Consider the following 22,663-nt stretch of genomic DNA (forward strand, 5'->3'; position numbering starts at 1 on the left):
GAACTGTACAAAAAAGATCTTCACAACCCAGATAATTACGATGGTGTAATCACTCACCTAGAGCCAGACATCCTGGAATGTGAAGTCAAGTGGGCCTTAGGAAGCATCACTACAAACAAAGCTAGTGGAAGTGATGAAATTCCAGTTGAGCTATTTCAAGTTCTAAAAGATGATGCTGTGAAAGTGCTGCACTCAATATGCCAGCAAATTTGGGAAACTGGGCAGTAGCCACAGGACTGGAAAAAGTTAGTTTTCATTCCAGTCCCTAAGAAAGGCAATGCCAAAGAATGCTCAAACTACTGCACAGTTGTACTCATCTCACACACTAGTAAAGTAATGCTCAAAATTCTCCAAGCCAGGCTTCAACAATATGTGAACCGTGAACTTCCAGATGTTCAAGCTGATTTTAGAAAAGGTAGAGGAACCAGAGATCCAACTGCCAACATCTGCTGGATCATTGAAAAAGCAAGAGAGTTCCAGGAAAACATCTATTTCTGCTTTATTGACTATGCCAAAGCCTTTGACTGTGTGGATCACAACAAACTGTGGGAAATTCTGAAAGAGATGAGAATACCAGACTACCTGACCTGCCTCCTAAGAAATCTATATGCAGGTCAGGAAGCAACAGTTAGAACTCTACATGGAATAACAGATTGGTTCCAAATAGGAAAAGGAGTATGTCAAGGCTGTATATTGTCACCATGCTTATTTAACTTATATGCAGAGTACATCATGAGAAACGCTGGGCTGGATGAAGCACAAACTGGAATCAAGTTTGCCAGGAGAAATATCAATAACCTCAGATATGCAGATGACACCACCTTTCTGGCAGAAAGTGAAGAAGAACTAAACAACCTCTTGATGAACGTGAAGAGGAGAGTAAAAAAGTTGGCTTAAAGCTCAACATTAAGAAAACAAAGATCATGGCATCTGGTCCCATCACTTCATGGCAAATAGATGGAGAAACAGTGAAAACAGTGGCAGACTTTATTTTGGGGGGGCTCCAAAATCACTGCAGATGGTGACTGCAGTCATGAAATTAAAAGACATTTATTCCCTGGAAGAAAAGTTATGACCAACCTAGATAGCATATTAAAGAGCAGAGACATTACTTTGCCAACAACGGCCCATCTAATCAAGGCTATTGTTTTTCCAGTGGTCATGTATGGATATGAGAGTTGGACTATAAAGAAAGCTGAGCGCTGAAGAAATGATGCTTTTGAACTGTGGTGTTGGAGAAGACTCTTGAGAGTCCCTTGGACTGCCAGGAGATCCAACCAGTCCATTCTAAAGAAAATCAGTCCTGAATATTCATTGGAAGGACTGATGTTAAAGCTGAAACTCCAATACTTGTGGCCACCTGATGCAAAGAGCTGACTCTTTTGAAAAGACCCTAATGCTGGGAAAGATTGAAGGCAGTAGGAGAAGGGGATGACAGAGGATGAAATGGTTGGATGGCATCACCGACTCAATGGGCATGAGTTTGAGTAAACTCCAGGAGTTGATGATGAACAGAGAGGCCTGGCGTGCTTTTGTCCATGAGGTCGCAAAGAGTTGGACACAACTGAGTGACTGAACTGAACTGAACTGAACCCAAGGAGAAAGGTCAAGAATCTCACGTCGGTGAATAAGCAGGTGAAAGTGCAGAGGAGGTTTAGATTCCGAATATTCAAGGCACATTTCCCCAAAGGCCACTTGGCAAGACGCCTTCTCATTTAGCTTCTGTCTGATGAATCTCATTAATGATTACCGAGTCAAGCCCCAGGATGGCAAAGCATCTGCAACTGCTTGCGGGCAAAGTTGTAGAGGGTGAGAGCTTGAAGGGAGAGCAGGTTCTAAATCGAAGTCCTTCCTCAGACACTAAATCGGTAAGTCACTTATCTCGGTATTGCTGTGAAAGACCTCAAAGGGTCCTTTCTGTGTAACAGTTGTATATTTTTGACAATTTTTATATACCCCCAAGTCTCAGGTTTTCTCATATGGATTAAAAAAAGAAGTGAGTGGAGATAAAAGCCCCATCTCCTTAATAACATGAACAGAAGAGAGGTAGAAGCAGGAAGCTGAAGTTTTGTGCCTGATAACCCAAAACTTTGAGAAAATGCCAACTGTGGAAGACCTTTCCAATAAACAGGTGCTCTAGTGAAATGTTTAAAGGCAGAGATTTGGGAATTCAGTTTGGGGGCTTGTGAACAAACATCAGAGCTTTCATTTACCAATGGGATGAGCTGGATGAAGTGGGTCAATAATATCTCCATCTGGTGTTGATGTGAACTGCCTGGGTTAGTAGTCAATAACTGTGGTTATCATAATTTCTGTTGTTGCACTAGCTGGTAGGACACACAGGAAGAGCTATAGAGTGGTTGTGAAAGAACACTCCGGATAAGAAAGCATTGGCAACCGCATCACTGTCTCTTACATGAAGATTCATTCCCTCCCACTCCCATTAAAGTTGTGCAGGATTTTTCTCCTGGGCAGATTCACAGCAGCAACAGGGCTATTCCCAGTATCCTAAAGGACTCCAGCCTTTTGTAATCAAATTCACTGCCTTAGTTTCCCACCCAGATCAATTAGGGTCCAGGACTTTGACACAAGACAGAACTGGGGGTGACTCTGGTCTAAGACAGCATCTAGAGGAATGCTGAGTCAGAACCAGTGAGATGGTGTGAAATTTAACCAAACAAAAATGGTTGGGGATAGATGAGGCAATGGTATGGCCACCAGGGCCACCAGAAAATTGTAGGTGGGTTGAGGAGAGTTGGAAGGAGGTGATCAGAGAGAATCCTCAAGGCAGGGATGTAGAAGTTACAAGTTTTGGGTGGTCCTTGTGACCTCTCAGATATGTAGATACAATGCTATTATTAGAACAACCCCAGCCTTTAAACCCAGGGGGCTCTGCAGGAAGGTAAACCTCAAAATGATTCCCTGTGAACATGACTTCAAACCAGAAACATTTCACTATGCCATATCATCTCAGATTCAGGCAATCAGCAGGGTTTTCTCGACCAATAGTGGGAAATAAGGTAGCTGTTAAAAAATATGTGTGAATGTACATGTGGGTGTAAACACATATATAAATAGAAAACACATATGATATATATGTACTTTCTTTTGCATACCCCTTGGCCTTGGAGGCTAATGGGAGTGAAATTATCCTGGCAACTTCACTGCCAGGGCATCCAGCCAGAAAACTTTCTTGAGGTCACCAAGCTTTCCTGAAATTCAGATACTCCCTTGATAGCCAAATGCTCTCAGAACTTTCCCTTATGTGGATCTCTATTTGCTCTCTATGCTCAGCCACCTGTTTAGCTATGTGAGTGAATGCTTATAAAATCTCCTGGGAGAATTATCTTCATGTACATGGTCACATCTGCTGAGACTGGACACTCTGATTTCCAAGACAAGGCATGCCCTGTTGTCTGGAATAAAGGTAGTAGAAAACTGGAAGTACTCTGACATTCAGAATGTTCCAGTCCAAATAGTCCTACAGTAAGGGGATGGTAACGTATCATAACCACATAGTTACATTGATTGACATCATAGCAGAACATGGAAGTGAGAATAAATATCACACATGGGGAAAAGCTGTTAATAAAAACAACATGTGCTTGTTCATCATTGCCAGGTTGTACAAGACAATACGTCTGGCCACATATTTATTATTTAGTCAAGTATCTCCCAAACAATATATGCGTTTAAAATCAAGGCAGTTAACCTATGTGTATAAGGTCTATTTTTTAAAATTGAAGTATAGTTGGTTTACAATATTGCTAGTTTCAGGTGTAAAAGGTATATTTTTAAAAAGTCCTGGCCACACCAGGGAATTAGAATGCCTCATGCCAATATTTGAAGAGATACCTCTCTAAAGAAGATACATGGATAGCAAATGAACACATGGAGAGATGCTCCACCTCATTATAGAAATAAAAATTAAACCATGATGAAATATTACTACACATCTTTCAGAATGTCTAAAGTTAAAAAGACTGACCACACCAAACTGTTTAGTATGTAGTGGATCTGGACCTCTCTCATACACTGTTAGTGAGGATGTAAAATGGTACAACCACTTTGAAAAGCAATGTATCATTTTCTTAAAAAGTTAAACATATGTTTATCATATGACCCAGCCATTCTACTTAGAGGTATTTAAGAAAAATGAAAGCACATGTCTAAACAAAGACCTGTGCTTGAATGTTCATGGCAGCTTTATTTTTAATGGCCACAAACTGCAAATAATGCAATTTTTCATCAAAAGGTGACCAGGTAAACAAATTGTGGTATAACCATGCCATGAAGTATTGCTCAGCAATAAAAAGGAATGAAGTATTAATATGGGCAGCATAGATGAAACTCAAAATAATTATGCTGAGTGAAATAAACTCCAGCAATGATGGCAATAAATCATATAGCAACCATGTGCTGTCTATTGAATCCTTATAAATCCTTGATGAAGGTGCTGCAGCTGCACTGTTGTTGTTGTCCTTGTTATTAACAACAGATGGGAAACTGAAATACACAAATTTGTTCCTGGTAACACTTGGCACATTAGGTAAATCACAAGCCTGGATATGAACTAAGGAATGTCAAGCTCCAAATCAACCACTCTGAAATTGGAATTTGGTGAGTACTCTAGATCCTAAATAATAAACAGTTCCAAACCTTAGGTATACCTGTTGTATTGAGCCAAGAATAGGTGATGATCCTCTTCTACCAACCCAGATGGAATGGTCCAACTTTTTTTTTTTTGGTAGTCAGTAATATTTAATGAAATTCATCACAGTAGTTTGACAGATAAAGGAACGGAGGCAGAGGTATCTTTATTAATTCGTCTGCTATTGCAAAGTTAAGAAGTATCAGAGGTCCTCTGATTCTAGAGCTTGAGATTCTTCCTGAAACAAAGCTGCTTCTGATCACAGGTTAAACAGTGTAAATAAATGTTGGACAAGACTCAGCCAGATGTGAATTAGAGTTAGGTTACTTTGGCCCGCCCTACTTTGCCAAAGGGGTAGCTGGATAGGAGAGAGGCTCCTGGTCAGGTAGACTACTTGACTCCAAGTGACTCCCACCAGCTTTTGTTTGCCTGTTGCCCACTTTTTATTTTTATTTAATTTTTTTTGTTGCTCACTTTTTAAGTGTTTTAAAGGAGTCTCTTTTCTCATGCCTGATATATTGGATCACACTCCATCACCCTGAGAGGTGAAAAACAGACATCAGAAGAGAAGAACACAGTTACCACTATGACAGAGTTGAGTCCCACAGCAGGGAAGAACTCTCAAGATATACAAGGGGATGAGAAGGTCAGCCCTAGGAAAGGTAAAGTCAGTCTTGACTAGGTGGTTTTAGTATTTTATGGTGGATTTTTACAATGTTGTAATGCAAAGAAATGAATTTGTATCTTTTAAGTTGTATAATTCCTTTTTTGAAATCAAGTATTCAATACTATTATTGTACCTTTACAAAGACATGAAAGAAACAAATACCGCTATTCTAAAAAAGTATTTTACTTTTGATGATTACCTTCTAATCTTAATCCATATGCATTACATTCTTGATAATTGCTACCAAATTGTCTGCACATAGTATTGTGTACTCTGCTTGTTATTGCATGTAATATTATAAGCCTAATTACATTGCTTAATTAGGAAAATTTTAAAAATTAATTAAAGAAACCTTGAAAAATCAAGAAATGAAAAATTTAGTAAGCTTAATTCAACCCCACTGTGATTTTTTATTGTCTCTCTTTATATGTATATTTTACATAATTCTGTGATGTATATATTACGTTGTGTATTTTGGATCACACATGTTTCTGTTTGCCTTATAATTATTCTTAAATGATACATATTATTTTTCCTGTTTATCCAACAGAGAAAGTATATTTGCCTGAAAATTCTTCCTGGGATTGTATATTTAAGTTGTGTAGCTGCTTTTTTCTTTTTTTTTTTGCTTATCTATCCCAGTGACTCAGCGGTAAGGAATCCTCCTGCAATGCAGAGGAGCTGCAGGAGCTGTGGGTTCAGTCCCTGGGTTAGGAAGATTCCCTGGACAAGGGCATAGCAACCCACTCCAGTATTCTTGCCTGGAGAATCCCGTGGACAGAGGAGCCTGGTGGACTATGGTCCATAGGGTTGCAGAGTCAGACACAACTGAAGCGACTTAGCACATCATATACATAGATTAACTGATAGATGTAGTTAAATAGATATAAAATTGTATATATTATATATAACATATCTGTATGTATGTGCATGTGTACACACACACACATATGTTGTTGTTTAGTCACTCAGTCACATCTGACTCTTTTGTGACCCCATGGACTGGTAGCCCACCAGGCTCCCCTGTTCATGGGATTTCCCAGGCAAGAATACTGGAGGGGGTTGCCATTTTCCTTTCCAATACATGTATATATACATCTCATGATATCCTTTAACATAACACTTGTCTACAGTTGGAATTAGTACTTTCTCAGGACTTTTTCCTAAGAAAAATACAAATCTGAAGCAATGGTTACAAATATTTCATTTCCACTGGCCATTATCGAGACCTTAGTTTTTAATCTGAACAAAATGAGGCCACATAGAGAAGTTTGAGCAGAAGAGAGTGTGACCAAATTTATGGTATAAGTGAAAGAAAAGAACATGAAGTCGCTCAGTCGTGTCTGACTCTTTGCGACCCCATGGACTGTAGCCTACCAGGTTCCTCCATCCACGGGATTTTCCAGGCAAGAATACTGGAATGGGTTGCCATTTCCTTCTCCAGGAGATCTTCCCGACCCAGGGATTGAACCCGGATCTCCTGCATTGTAGGCAGATGCCTTACCATCTGAGCCATCAGGGAAGCCATCATGGTATAAGTAGAGCACTGCAAATGCTGTAGAATTCTATGTACATTTTGAATGTAAAGACAACACTGTATTCTAGGTAGATGAGATGTAGGCTATGGAAGAAAAATCAAGGATAAATTGTAAAGTATTTGGAAGGATGGTATTTCTGTCAGCTGAGTTGGAAAGCAATTTGGGTGGAGCAGGATTGGGAGGGGGAACATAGGAATTTAGTTTTGGATCTATTAAGTTTGATTTGTTGATTAGTTGATCAGTTGATTCTTAGTGGAGCAAAAATGATGTACCTTAAGTCAATTTGACCAAATGCAGTATTTTTGTATTATATACTGACTTTTAAAAATTTAACATATGAGATGTTGCACCAACAGTATTTTTCATATATTTTCACTAGACACAGGAAACCATTTTTAAGGACACATATAGTGGGAATTCCCTGGCGGTCCAGAGGTTAGGACTCTGAACTTCTCTTGTAGGGGACCTGGCTTTGATCCTTGACCAGGGAACTAAGATTCTGCAAACTGCTCAGGGCAGTCAAAAACACACAAAGATTTAGGACACATATAGTAGCCTGTAAGGAACACTTAATATGCAGCAAGCAGCAGACTAAGCCTTTTAAATATACTCTCTAGTGGATCTTTCAGCAATCACATGAGGCGGATCTTCACTCCACCCATTTGTGAACCGTTAGTCACCTGGTTTGCTGACAATCCTTTTTAATAACCTGTGGCCTCTATGATCCCAAAGTACATTGGAGAAATCAGAGGCCACAAGAACTGATAAATTATTAGCTGATCTGATTGACATTGGAAATCATCATCCATTCCTGAAAAAGGAAAACTTTACAAAGATATTATTTTTGAACTCCTCATTCTAATTACAGTGTATTTTCCAGTTTCTTCCAAATTCCTCCTCCTTCCCTCCATTCAATGCAAAGATTCAGAAGGTAAAGCTTCTGCCCACAGTGCAGGAGACCCGGGTTCAATCCCTGGGTTGGGAAGATCCCCTGGAGAAGGAAATGGCAACCCACTGCAGTACTCTTGCCTGGAAAATTCCTTGGACTGAGGAGCCTGGTAGGCTATAGTCAATGGGGTGGCAAAAAGTCAGACATGACTAAGCGAATTCACTTCACTTTAAGAGAGTATAGCCTTGAGGGAAAGGCTCTTTTGTAAACCTCAAGGCACTTCTTTTCTTGAAGTTTTGAAGACTTCTTGACAATGCATAGTATTATCCTCCTCTCCTATACCATGCCATCATACAAACCTCATAGGGTACTGGGGTTGTGGAAAAGGTATTCTCATGGAATCATCTGGGACAAAATAGAAGCCACCATATACAGGCAGCACAGTGGATAAGAGCATAGACACCTGAGCTATTCTGTTAGCTGACCTCTCTGCACCTGTAAAACAATAGCAGTAGCTGCCTCATAGGATTGTTGTGAAGGTTAAATGAGTTAATTCTCAGTCATCATGGTACATAACCTACCAGAAATATCTGACACACCTTCTGACTCCCTCCTAGCTGTAGCCCCTTACACCTTGGCTTTGAGGTCACCACATTCTTCCTGGTTTTCTCCTATCCCACCTACCCTTCTTTTTCAGTTTCTATTGCCAATTTCTCCCCATTTATCCAGCCTCCAAGTGTTGGAGAACCCTAGAGTCAGTCCTTGGTTATCTTCTCCATTTATTCTCATTTTCTAAATATCATGGCTTCAAGTATTATCTGTAGATTATTAAATCCCAGTGTTATGCCTCAGCCTCTACATCTCTCCTAAACTCTAGAGTTTTATATCCAACAACATTCTCAGCATCTCCTGAGTGCTTAAAAGGCATCCTTGTCTTAACTGTCCAATAATAAGTTCTTTATAACTCCACTGCCTCAAACCTTCTTTTTCCACAGATCTCTTCCTCAGTGAACAGCCAACCCTATTCTTCCTGCTGTTTAGAATAAGAATCCCTCCAATGCCCCTCCCCAATGCCCCTCCCCCAATCTGTAAACTTGAAACCAATATTTAGTTGCTCACCTACTGAGATCTGTCTGGGATCTTATCATATCTTAGTTCTACAGTTGCCAACCTAGTCCACGCTTCTTCACTTCTCTTCTGGATTATTGCAATAATTCCTGGCAATAGCCATCTTTCCTGAGAGTACAAAAACAGATTATTTTAATTTTGTGCTCATTTCTTTTTCTGTTATTTTTTTACTATATTTTTTCATAGTTTGTGGGTGTCAATTTTTTTCTAATGAGAAAACTTATAGGTTTAATTTCAAAACTTAAGTGAAAGTTTGTCCTCACTAAGACATATGAGAAGAATAATAAATCTACACCAGTGAACAACTCTTTCAATATTTTAAAATTTACATTATCTATGTATATATGTATATAATGTAGTACTTATAAATTATATAATTTAAGTATATATACATATACATATTTTATTTTTATGTATATATTTACTTTTAATATATATCATATCTTTATATATTTAACTATGAGTAATTTCATCAGCCATAGACTATAATAATCTAAGAATTGGAAAGACAAAATTGTAAGAACAGAACTCCCCAGAAAAAGTCAGGGTCTATAAAACTATGGTATAAAACATCCTTTGACTCAACTCAGTGGTTTCCTCCTTTTGTAATCTTTTCTTTCCCAAAACCAATAGAAGTGCATTTGAATCATCAGGTGATACCTATCTGTATTTTAACTTGTGAAAAGTAAATAAAGTTTCGATAAGGAAAGTACTAATACACTGTCTTAATATTTCTAGCTCCTAGCATTTGTTCCACTCGCTATGGAATAGCCTTCATGGTACACCTCTGCAACTTCATAATAATGGCACAAAATATTATCATGAATATCACCATGGTAGCCATGGTCAACAGCACAAACCATCAGCCCTCATTTAATGACTCCACTGAGGAGTTGCCTGTTGATTCCTTTGGTGACCCAAATAATTCCCCAAAGAGTCTTCCTGCAGGGGTAAGCAATGAAAGATTCAAGTTATGTTTTTGTTTTTGCTGTTTATTTCAATGTTTATTTTTCTAGAATTTTTTAAAATTTATTTATTTTAATTGAAGGCTAATTACTTTACAATATTGTAGTGGGTTTTGCCATACAGTGACATGAATCAGCCATGGGTGTACATGTATTCCCTTCCTGAACCCCCCTCCCACCTCCTTGCCCATATTTTTCTAGAATTTATATGTTAAAAAGTTTTAATTGAGGAAACTGTGATTTGTAAGTAAGTGAAAAATCTAAAGAAGCTTCTTAAGTTATGAAAGAGCCTTCCTATGCGTGGCTTACCAAAGCATTGTCTTTTTCTTTAAGGCCCCTGTGTATGATTGGAACCCTCAAATCCAGGGCATCATCTTTAGTGCTATCAACTATGGCATGATTCTGACACTGGCTCCCAGTGGATACCTGGCTGGAAGAATAGGAACAAAACGAGTGGTTGGTGCTGCTCAGCTTGGATCCGCCCTTCTTGTTCTTTTCACCCCTCTGGCAGCTGAATTTGGACTAGTTTTCCTCATTGCAACTCGAATACTTCAGGGCATGAGCCTGGTAACCAGATATTTTATAAATATGACTGAATATGAATTTCTCTGTGGGACCACGTATCAACAACTCTATTTTTATTTCAGGGGTTAGGATATGGGGGTCAGTTTGCAATCTGGGAAAGATGGAGTCCTCCACATGAACGAAGTCGACTCTGTGGCGTTGCTATATCAGGTAAAAACATATAACTGAAACGAGTCCACTACAATCCAACATTCTTTCACTGAGTTCTCTGACAGTTTGTCTTTTTTGTTTTTTGACCACTTTTGTTTTCATTAGAAGATTATTTGTCTTCTGCTTAATGTTGATCAAGTATTTATAAATTAGGGGGATGGGTCCTTTGTCTCTCACATGACTTTCAGTTATTTTCCCCAGGCTGCCATTTGTGATTTGATTTTGCTTATAATGATTTTTGCCATTTTTCAAAAAGGCATTTTGATGTAGTCAAATTGAGCGTTCTTTTATTTTATGGTTTTTGGACTTTGAATCATAGTTAGAAATGTTCCAAAAGCATCCAACCATGGCTTTTATTGACTATGCATGGTTTCATTTTTTTATATTTAAATTTCTGACATACTGGGATTTATACTAGTGTTGAGTGTAAGGCATGGATCCAACTTAATCTTCTTTGGAATTGCTCTCAGTTGTCCTGAGAACAGCTTTCTGATAATGATCTGCCTGGACAGTGTGCCTGGAATGAAAACTCCAGAGGGAGAAATGTCCGTTACACTAAGGAGTAATGGAAAATGGAAACAGTATGGCTAACACATTCAGTTCAGTTCAGTCACTCAGTTGTGTCTGACTCTTTGAGACCCTATGGACTAGAGCATGCCAGGCTTCCCTGTCCATTACCAATTCCCAGAGCTTGCTCAAACTCATGTCCATCGAGTCAGTGATGCCATCCAACCAATCTCATCCTCTGTTGTCCCCTTCTCCTCCTGCCTTCAGTCTTTCCCAGCATCAGGTCTTTTCTAAGGAGTCAGTTCTTTGCAACAGATGGCCAAAGTATTGGAGTTTCAGCTTTAGCATCAGTCCTTCCAATGAATATTCAAGACTAATTTCCTTTAGGATTGACTGGTTGGATCTCCTTTCAGACCAAGGGACTCTCAAGAGTCCTCCAATACCACAGTTCAAAAGCATCAATTCTTCGGTGCTCAGCTTTCTTTATAGTCCAACTTTCACATCCATATATGACTACTGGAAAAACCATAGCTTTGACTATACAGACCTTTGTCAGCAAAGAAATGTCTCTGCTCTTTAATATGCTGTCTAGGTTGGTCATAACTTTTCTTCCAAGGAGCAAACATCTTTTGATTTCATGGCTGCAGTCACCATCTGCAGTGATTTTAGAGTCCAAGAAGAGTCTGTCACTGTTTCCACTGTTTCCTCATCTATCTGCCGTGAAATGATGGGACCAGATGCCATGATCTTAGTTTTTTGAATGTTGTGTTTAAAGCCAGCTTTTTCACTCTCCTCTTTCACTTTCATCAAGAGGCTCTTTAGTTCTTCTTCACTTTCTGCCATAAGGGTGGTATCATCTGCTTATCTGAGGTTATTGATATCTCTCCCAGCAATCTTGATTCCAGCTTGTGCTTCATCCAGCCTGGCCTTTCGCATGATGTACTCTGCATATAAGTTAAATAAGCAGGGTGACAATATACAACCTTTGGTGATGGACATCTCTAACACACTGTAGATGGCCAAAGTATAAGTTCTGAGTTAGAGAGCCAAGGACTCTTCAAGTCCAGACAACAAGTCATGTACACACACATACACACCCACCTGACCTTATGCCTTTTGAGAACCCTTCACAACTCTAGAGGTTTAATCTTTGTCATCAGAGCTCACATCCACTGGTAGGGGAATGGAGGCTCCAGTTTAGACTAAGGAGATTCACTTTGGTTACCACAGCTGACTAAGGGATGTCCTCAAATATAAATAAGAAATGGTCTTCCTAAATTCTCAAAAATTTGGAGAAAATCAAGAGAGTGAAAGAGAGAAACCAAACTCAAAAACTGCAATTAATCCAAATGAAAAAGAGAAGATTTTGAATAATTAATGAATAATATCAGAGAGATCCAGGGAGATATGTGTATATGACATTCACTTAAAAAAAAAGAATAGCTGCTAATTAAAAATATTACTGCTAGTATTTTTTAATTGAAATGAGAAATCTGAATACCTTTATGAGGATAAGGCCATCTCATCAGTGAACTGGACAAATATTGAGATATTGTTCCAGAATACAGTACAAGAAATTCAGGAGTTGGAAAGCATGAAAGAAAATTTAAAAGACTCAGATGAAGGCAGTGACCTTTTAAAAGTGACAACTCCTTTTCTTCTCATTTCCTGTTAAATAGGGACAGAGCACTTGGGATAGGTCAACTGACTGTCTAGAGGAATCTTGGGAATGTACAAGACTGCAAGTTCTAGAGTCCCGCTTGTCTTTGATTTTGGGGAATCTTAGCAGCCCCAGGTAGATGGCCTCCAGAACCTGGTTCTGGAAACACAAAACTTATGGTTGTCTGGGAGGCCCAGACAAAAAAACATCGGAGGAGACCATGAACAGGTGGAGTGAACTGAACCTACCTGCCTACTTCAGTGATTCTCAGAGGAACTACCATTTCCACTCATGCCGGGGCTCCCTAGTAGGCTGCACTAAGGACAGCATCACTCAGCTCTTGAGGTTGGAGGAGGACTTTCAGAAAAGTATCTGTCCTTAGCAGAAAGTGAAAGTGAAAGTTAATCACTCGGTTGTGTCCAATTCTTTGGGATCCCACAGACTGTAGCCTGCCTGGCTTCTCTGTCCATGAAATTCTCCAGGCAAGAATACTAGAGTTGGTTGCCATTTCCTTCTCCAGGGGATCTTCCCTACCCAGGAATCAAACCTGGGTCTCCTGCATTGCAGACAGATTCTTTACCAACTGAGCCACTGGGGAAGTCCTTAGTGGAAGAGCCCAGCTACTGCTAGCCTCTAGGACAAAATATACTGTATTTTCTTCTAACAGGCCCACAAAGGTATACCTATAGGTAGGAAGCTTTGTAACCACTTGAGGAGCTCGATAAATTAATGAAGAAGAGTAAGCAGACCAAACAGATTTGGTAGCTCATATTTGAGGCAGGTCTCATAGGTAATGGAAACACACATACACACACCTTTAATCTAAGGATCATATATCATAGAGCAATAAATATGAACAGCTGAATGCAACAACATGAATAAGTCTTAGTAACATAAATGTTGAATAAATAAAGCATATCTTTCATGGGGAAATTGCCTCAATGCAGTGGTAGCCCCAGGTACACAACCAAGCCAAGATTCATGGAATAGTTAGGCTCACAGACAAAAAACAAGTGTTATAATTACAGTTTGTCAAGCCAATTTAAAACACAGAGTGAGATGTAAGAAGGAAAATGGGGTGAGTTAATACATTTAAGATAGGGTGCAAAGAGGTGGAAAGAACAAGAAGGGCCCAGGTTTTGGATTGATGCAGTGACCTGTCCCCCATTATAACTGGCATAAAGGCAGAGAGTTTAGAGAAAAGAATGCAGCTTTGATGGATGCAGTGGTGGAAAAAGGTACTGATTTCCATCTTCATTGATTTGTGTCCTGAAGTCAGGCAGTCTCATTTCAAATGCTGCTGCCTTTCCTTCTTATTAATTGTATGACCTTGGGGTGGTTAATTAACTTTTCCATGTTTCTGTTTCCTCAATTGTAAATTTGGATATTGGTGCTTAAGGAGATAACACAAATAAGATGGTTCAATAAACTGCATGGCCAAATAAGAAGAAAAACATAAGTGATCTTTTTTTTTAACTGTGGGATCGGGAAAGCCCTTTTAAGCAAATGAGTGTCTAGAAGTCATTACAGAGGAACCTCATAGATCTGAACCCCATGAAAACTTACAACTGCTGGATTACAAAACACACCATAAACAAAGTTAAAAGTGGGAGAAGAGAACTGCAGCCAGCATGACAGAGGGTTATTTATAACACATAAAGGTTCTATAAATTGCGGCAAAGTGAAAGAAACAAATAAAAAGACTATGAACAGACTTTTCACAGAAGAAATAAAAAATGACAAACATAGGAAAAATAATTCAACTTCACTATTAAAGGAAAAAAGGTATACTGTTTTATATTCACATTTGGAAAACTATATTAGAATTTTGAGGATGTCCAATGTTGTCAAGAGATGAGAAACAAGTATTTGTTGGCAATTTAATTTGGTATGGACTTTTAGCAGGATACTTCAGCAATATCTGTCAAAATAAAAAATGTACAATCTATGATTTAGCAAGTCTACTGCTGATATTTTATATATTTAGAAATAAATTATGTCTATGTTCAGAAGTGATAGTTTAGTTTATGTTCAGAATTTACAATGGCTGTAGAATCTAGAGTGACATGGAAATATTTCCAATACCAGTTGCAACTAAAAAATAAATGTCACGGGACAAAAGGTACATTATTGTACCTATGTCCTACTTATTTAAAGTTAATAATAACTCACATACATATATATAAAATTTGACCAGTTAATGTTCATCTGGGAAATTTTAAAAACCTAATAGTCTAGTTTTGAAAAAGTTGTAAAAGGAAAATGTGCCCACATTATATGTGAATGCTCTGTAAAGCCATGGAAATAAATAAGTGTTGTTAGCATATTAATAGGCAAATGTATCTAACTTGCTGTCTACGTATTCTATAAATGCATTTACAAAGCAACATGTGCATATCAATATATCTTATGTATGTGTACAGAGAAGAAAAGTATGCAATTATACATCATGTAATAAATTGTAGCTCCTGGTTAACATTAGAGAAAAGAGTAGGAATGGATTGGTGGGGCATTTGGTTCTTTGTGGTAATTTACTTTTACAATAAGTATATATGTTATATGAATTGTGTAATTAAAAATTGACATAGCATAAAAGCATAGTTGTCATCTACAGTGATACTAGGGAACTACCAGAAAAATGGGTCTTTAGGAGAACCTATGAACTCAATCACAAATTCACAAATTTGAAGTTCATATATATATTCTACCATGCTCATCTCTTTATGGTGATAGTGCTCTCTATTATGTCACCTGTCCTTTTGTAGGCACCGAGTGGGTGGCAGTCCAGCCCCCATGGCCTTATTCTCTCTTTGCAGGATTGCTGCTGGGAACCTCCATTGCCATTCTGCTGGGTGGCATCATCAGTCAAACCCTCGGGTGGCCTTTTGTCTTCTATATATTTGGTAAGCTACTATCTCCCCACTCCCAGGTTTTCATATATAGGGTGACTCTTCTGATATCTAACTGTGTGTACTTTTCTGGAAGAAATGAGTCAACATAGAAAGATTCTAGTAGAACAAAATGTCTTAATATAATAGTTGGGAAGAATGAACCTACGCCATCAAAGAATTTGGGAGTTCTCCTGCCTATGATGTTGTTAAACTGCCATGATACATTTTTTAAATATTTAATTAATTAATTTTGGCTGTGTTGGATCTTCATTGCTGCGTGTGGACTTGCTCTGGTCGTGGTGAGCGGGGACTACTCTCTATCCAATGCAGTGCATGAACTTCTCACTGCAGTGGCTTCTCGTTAGCAGAGCACAGGTTCTAGGGTGCACAGGCTTCAGTAGTTGTAGCACACGAGCTTAGGTGCCCCATGGCACATGGAATCTTCCCCCAAAAGGGATCAAACCTGAGTCCCCTGCATCGGCAGGTGGATTCCCAACCACTGGACCACCAAAGAAGTCCACTATGATGCATTATTAATGCAGTGATTGGGCAAACTCTGCTGCCCTAGCAGAAGGTAGGGGACAAACCTGAATAGCAGTGGTTTGTGAGAGGCAGAAGAATCAGAGTTGAGGAGGTGGAACTAAGAGCCCTGAGAGAGTGAGGCGGGTATAGCCAACAGGAAAGAGCACCTAACAGGAAACACCTGCACACAGAGAAAACCCTGGCTATCTGCAGAGTCCTCCTTGATATTCTGCAGAGCTCTGATCTGGGTATATGTGTGAGGACAATATCTGAGGGCAGGGGAGGATGGAGATCATTGGAAAAGATTAAAGAATAGTGTCCCAGTACTTATAGAGCATCGTGGATAGTGCCTGTTTCCACAAAGCAGACTGAAAAATTGTTTAATTCTTGGCTCATTGGGCAGGATACTCATAAGTGTCTTTCCTCAGTAGTGAGAAATAATTAGCTCCAGGGAACACACTATTGTGGATCTCTCTAACAAATGATGATGATAGATCTAAAAGAATCAGTGTTTCCATGTAATTTAACTGTATCCCAAAACAAAGCTCAAAAATATTTATAGAAATACAAAAATATTTAGTACCCAACAAAATATAGTTCATGTTATGCTGAACTCCATAATGGCTCCAACCATAGGTTACCAGGCATGGACAACAGCAAGAAAACATAATCCATAACAAGGAGAATAATTAATCAATCAAAACCAACCCAGAACTGACACAAATGTTAGAATTAGCACACAAGAATAGTTATTATAACTATATTATAACATAACTCTATTTGTTCAGAAATTAAGACAAGCAAAACATATTTTTAAAAGACCCTAAATCAAACTTCTAGAGATTAAAAACTACGTTATAAGGATTGAATTAGTGACAGATAATACAACAGAAGAAATGATTAATGAACTTAAAAATAACAGTAGAAACCATCCAGAATGAACTACATAGAGTTAGGGGAGCATCTTTCATTTAATGAGGTGACTTTTGGTGGCCTCCTGGATAGCTTCAGCATGGAGGCCACTAGAAAGACCAAGCCATGATTAGAAACTTGGAACTTTTAGCCCCACCCTCCTTCTTCCTGGGAGGAGAGGGTGCTTCAGATTGTATTAATAATTAGTTATGGCTCAGATGGTAAAGAATCCCACCTGCAATGCAGGAGACATGGGTTTGATCCCTGGGTTGGAAAGATCCCCTGGAGAAGGGAATGGCAATCCACTCCAGCATTCTTGCCTGGAGAATCCTCATGGACAGAGGAACCTCGTGGGCCACAGTCAATGAGGTAGCAAAGAGTCAGACATGACTGAGTGACTAAACACAGCATTGTATACCTACATGATTTAGCCTCCTTAAAATCCCTAAGCTATAGGGTTCTGAGAGCTTCCAGGTTGATGAACACACCCACATGCTGGGAGGGGAGCACGTGCCCAGCTCCACAGGGTCAGAAGCTTCTACACTCAGGACCCTTCCAGATCTCACCCTAGTCATGGCATCCAGCTGTTCATTTATCATGAACCTTTATCATGTCCTTTATAATAAAGTGAAAGTGAAGTGAAGTCGCTCAGTCACGTCTTACTCTTTGTGACCCCATGGACTGTAGCCTACTAGGTTCCTCCATCCATGGGATTTTCCAGGCAAGATTACTGGAGTGGGTTGCCATTTCCTTCTCCAGGAGATCTTCCCAACTCAGGGATTGAACCCAGGTCTCCCACACTATAGGCAGATGCTTTATTTTCTGAGCCACCAGGGAAGTCCCTTTATATTAAACCAGTAAACAAAAATGAATATTTCCCTGAGTTTTGTGAGCTGTTTCACCAAATTATCAAACTGAGAGGGACTTGCAGGAACCTCAGAATTTGTAGTAAAGTTGAACGTAAGTGTGGGAATTTTAATTTGGGGACTTATTAGTTGCATTTAGTATTTGAAGTAGGAGGCAGTCTATGTGACTGAGTCCTTACTCTGTAGGGTCTGTGCTAATGCCAGATATTGTCAGAATTGGGCTAAATTGTAGGACACTAGCTTGGTGTATGAAGAGAATTAGAGACTTTCTTAGTGTGAAAAACCAACACAGATAGTGTCAGAAGTGTTGTGAGTAGATATATAGTTTTCCTTTGTTGTTGTTCAATTGCTAAGTCATGTCTGACTCTTTGTGACCCCATAGACTGCAGCACACCAGGTTTCTCTGTCCTCCATTATTTCATGGAGTTTGCTCAAGTTCGTGTCCATTGACTCAGTGATGCTATCTGATCATCTCAGCCTCTGCCAATCTCTTCTACTTTTGCTTTCAATCTTTCCCAGCATCAGGGTCTTTTCCAGTGAGTCAGCTGTGCACATCAAGTGGTCAAAGTATTACAACTTCAGCTTTAGCATCAGTCCTTTCAATGAATATTGAAGGTTGATTTATTTTAGAATTGACCAGTTTAATCTCCTGCAGTCCAAGAGACCCTCAAGAGTCTTCTCCAGCACCACAATTTGAAAGCATCAATTCTTTGGTATACAGCCTTCTTTATGATCCAACTCTCACGTCTGTACCTGACTACTGGAAAAGCTTGTAGCTTTTGACTATAGGTACCTTTGTCAGCAAAGTGATGTCTCTGCTTTATAATATGCTGTCTAGGTTTGTCATAGCTTTCCTTCCAAGAAGCAAGTATCTTCCAGTTTCATGACTGTAGTCACCATCTGCAGTGATCTCAGAGCCCAAGAAAATAAAATCTGTTACTGCTTCTACTTCTCAAGAAGTTGAGATACCAAGTTTAATGCCATTTCTAGGGTCTGTGATTTTCATGCACACAAATAATCAAGAAATGTGAAATAATAGGTTCTAGACTTATTTAAAAAGCTGTGATATTCATGTGAATTTTTTGAGAAGTGGAAAGAAGATATTATGAGCAAAAGCTTTTCCCAGGACCCATGCCAGAAAATGTTCCAATTGAAAAGAAATTCACACAGAAGTTTACCAATTTAATCTCTGCTTGCAGGAGGTTTTGGCTGTGTCTGCTTTCCCCTCTGGTGTGTTTTGGTTTATGATGACCCCGTCGCTCATCCATGGATAAACGTTACAGAGAAAGAATATATCATATCCTCCTTGGCCCAACAGGTACACATAAAACTCCAGCCTTCTCCAGAGGTCTTATATCAGCATCTGAATTTATCAGAGTGACTACGAACATGTGAGCATGTCTCAGATCTTACTATTCTGATCAGTAAATTTGTTTTCAGGTCAGCTCTACTAAGCAGCCTCTTCCCATCAAAGCTATGGTCAGATCTCTACCCCTCTGGTCCATGTGTGTTTGCTGTTTTAGCCATCAGTGGTTAATGAATGTAATAACTATATATGCACCAACTTACATTAGCTCTGTGTTCAACATTGATATTAGAAATGTGAGTATATTTCCTTCCAACCATTTTTCCTGTTTGCACAACTCTCAAATTACTCTGTCTTCACAAATCATTCATCTAGAAAAATTTACCTTTTATTACCAAGAAATAATTTAACAGTAATGTGAGTAGCTTTTCTGAAGGTATGATGGAAGGGACCACTGATTTTCTTGGGAAAGTATGATTTCAGAGTTGTCAGTAGGATTATTAGTGATTTATCAGTATAAGGTTGTGGTCTCACGGCCTTTATTATGATGGTTTACTCAATGTTTTCCCTTCAGAGTGGTTTCCTGTCTGCCCTTCCTTTCATTATTGCCTGGATCGTTTGCCTCCTGGGAAGTTACCTGGCAGATTTCCTTCTGACCAAGAATTTTAGGCTTGTTACAGTGAGGAAAATTGCCACAGTTCTAGGTAAGAACAGGGCCAAAATGTCTGATAATTCACAAGGCATACAACATCCAAAAATGTTTGTTGCTTAATTGGTCTGTTCCTCATTCCTTAGGAAGTCTCCCCTCCTCAACATTCCTTTTGGTTCTGCCATTCGTTGCCTCCGACTATATCATAGCAGTGAGCCTTCTGACGCTCTCCTGTGGACTAGGCCTGTTATGTCAGCCAGGGGTCTATGTCAATGCCTTAGATATTGCTCCAAGGTAGGACTGTAATCTCCACTCTCATTTTCATATTTTCTGAAAAAGATTTAGCCTGCAGACTTTTGGAAGCCTCAAATTTTGCAAAATTATAAATCATGGGCGATGATGATTGTGGCCATTTTCAAGTATGTGGAGGGAAGGGCATTATTGATTTGCCTCAGTGCCTTTCATTGGACATACACAGAGCAAGTCTTTTTGACATAATTACTGTTAATATATGATACATTCTGGGGCTGAAGCATGCTGCCAAACAAATGTGGATCTAGCCTGAAACATTCCTGTCACCCACAGGCATTCTAGTTTTCTCATGGGAATGTCAAGGGCGTTTGCACAGCTATCTGCTGTCCTGGTACCCACTGTCAGTGGATTTCTTCTCAGTCAGGTAAGGTTTTCTTGTCAAGGTTTCTTAAAATGCTCTGCCAAATCTACTCATAACGATAATAGCATAAAAAACATTTTCACATTTTGGAGAATAAAATTAAATCATGAGTAACTTTGTCATGACGATCAATGTAGCAAAGGAAAATACAGAACAGTTTCTTTCGTGACCTCATTCTGAAACCAAAGCACTCCCTGGGGATCCGCTGGTAATTTCCAGTCTTCGAAATCACACAGTGACATACGTGTCCTATGAGAAGATGATGAATCCATGCATATATGCAACTTGTCATGTCTTCTGCAACACTTTGAAATTTTCATTTGCATAACCATACAGAAGCAAAGAGATAATGAAAGCAAATATGTTGAAGTGTCTGATATATACAGGGAGTATTATAGGTATTTCATAAACAGTAATCTAAGTTATTGATGCTCATACTAATTATGAAAACAAAGTATTAATATCCTCATTTCCTGATGATTAAAATATGATAGAATATGTCTTCCCACTGAGAGGATGTAGAATCAGAATTCCTCTTAGACCTACCTAGCTTCAAAACCCACAGTTGTCTTCTTGCAAGATTCTTGCACTGGAGAAGAAGAAATTTTATTAGTACATATATATATGTGTATGTAAATATGTATATAGAGAGAGTCATGATTCGCACAAAAGAGAAAGTGTTTGGCACTTTGATAAATAATGACAAATGCAATTTTGGAGGTTAGATATAAAAGTCTCTAAGTCCATTATTTTAAAAATTAATTTATTTTAATTGGAGGCTAATTACAATATTGTAGTAGTTTTATGAAGAACATTCTGAATCCATTTTGAAATTCTTTCCATCAAATTATTAAGCTGTGTATAGGAAATGAATTTCTACATGAAGATCCACTAGTGAACATTGTCTTCTAAACTTTTAATGTGAGTTTCATAGGAACAGGGAATAAAAGGGGTAATACTTACTTGAACTTTTGTTTCCTCAGGACCCTGAATTTGGGTGGAGGAATGTCTTTTCCTTGTCATTTGTCATTAACACATTAGGACTGATCTTCTATCTTATCTTTGGAAAAGCAGATGTCCAAGACTGGGCTAAAGAAAGAAAACTTACTCATTTATGAAGGTAAAGGGTAATGATTTCATCTATGGTTAAAACCACAGAAGCACTATTTAAACTTAATTTTTATTTTACGTTGGAGTATTACGTGTTTAACTCTATGTCATTTTTCTTTCTTAGTTACCCCACTTTGGATGGAAAGTCATTAGGTACTTTATTTCATAAATGAGAAGGCTTCAGTGGTGGACAAACAGAAAAATTTTCTTTGCTGTAGCTCTTTTCAAATCTGAGATCATTTCTTTATTTTACTCAGACTTCTTTTTGAGGAAAATATAAGATGAGTGAAAATCCAAATAAAATGATAGCCAAGAAAAAAGTTGTCATCTTCATGGAATTAACAATGCATTCAGAGAAGCTGCTATATGGGAGCCAGTATGCTAGATTCATAGATTTTGGATCTCTAAACAGGAAACAATGTTTTGAAACTCTTAATGCAGGGCAATAACCTCACTAGGGCAATAGTTCCTCCTATTTGCAAAAACGAATACTGATATATATTTGTTGGGCTCAATATTGTCCATGTGTTCCTTCCTTTGTGTGCTCCACTCCCCTCCATCCTGCTCAGGCCCCAGGAGACTGACCTGTGTGGTTTGCACCCCACACTTTCTCTACTGGCTTCTGCTGGATTTTCAGTGGAGGCAGGAAAGTGAGGATAGGAGTATTTATCTCTACTGTTCCTCCCCATGGAGACTGCAGGTGGGTGATCCTTCCTCTGCAGTTCACAGCTCCTAGCAAACAACTCTCTACATACTTTCTTGTAACTTCTCTCTCACCCTGTCCTTTCAAACCTTTTTTGGCCTTTATGTTGCAAGCCCTGGAATATCTTATGGTTTTCTTCCCACCGTCTCAGTCCTATGTAATTGTCTTATTTAACACTGTCCTCAAATTACCCACTATGAGTCTGCAATGTTTCTCCTTCTAGGATCCAATGATTTCAGTAAAGTTATATATAAAGCTCAAAACATGAAATAGATCAGTATTTCTTTAAAT

The 22,663-nt window shown here is 38.8% G+C and overlaps 1 protein-coding gene across 3 annotated transcripts; it reads left to right on the top strand.

Annotated features, from left to right (window-relative positions):
* The first annotated feature begins 1,764 nt into the window (after positions 1–1,764).
* SLC17A3 (solute carrier family 17 member 3) lies at positions 1,765–22,663 on the top strand. 3 transcript variants are annotated; one of them, XM_065913137.1, is made up of 14 exons: positions 1,765–1,868; positions 4,499–4,620; positions 5,134–5,313; positions 9,612–9,823; positions 10,172–10,405; positions 10,486–10,573; positions 15,557–15,643; positions 19,131–19,249; positions 19,372–19,533; positions 19,812–19,941; positions 20,033–20,180; positions 20,472–20,562; positions 21,543–21,679; positions 21,794–22,662. In XM_065913137.1, exons 3-13 carry the CDS (start codon positions 5,238–5,240, stop codon positions 21,675–21,677), a joined length of 1,482 nt encoding a protein of 493 aa, XP_065769209.1. In that variant the 5' UTR covers positions 1,765–1,868; positions 4,499–4,620; positions 5,134–5,237; the 3' UTR covers positions 21,678–21,679; positions 21,794–22,662. The 3 variants fall into 3 exon arrangements, with proteins under 3 accessions (XP_065769209.1, XP_065769210.1, XP_065769211.1); XM_065913138.1 differs by having other exon boundaries at positions 5,144–5,313; XM_065913139.1 differs by lacking the exons at positions 1,765–1,868; positions 4,499–4,620 and having other exon boundaries at positions 5,166–5,313; positions 21,794–22,663.

This window comes from Muntiacus reevesi, chromosome 20, assembly GCF_963930625.1.
Source record: "Muntiacus reevesi chromosome 20, mMunRee1.1, whole genome shotgun sequence".
Taxonomy (NCBI): domain Eukaryota; kingdom Metazoa; phylum Chordata; class Mammalia; order Artiodactyla; family Cervidae; genus Muntiacus; species Muntiacus reevesi.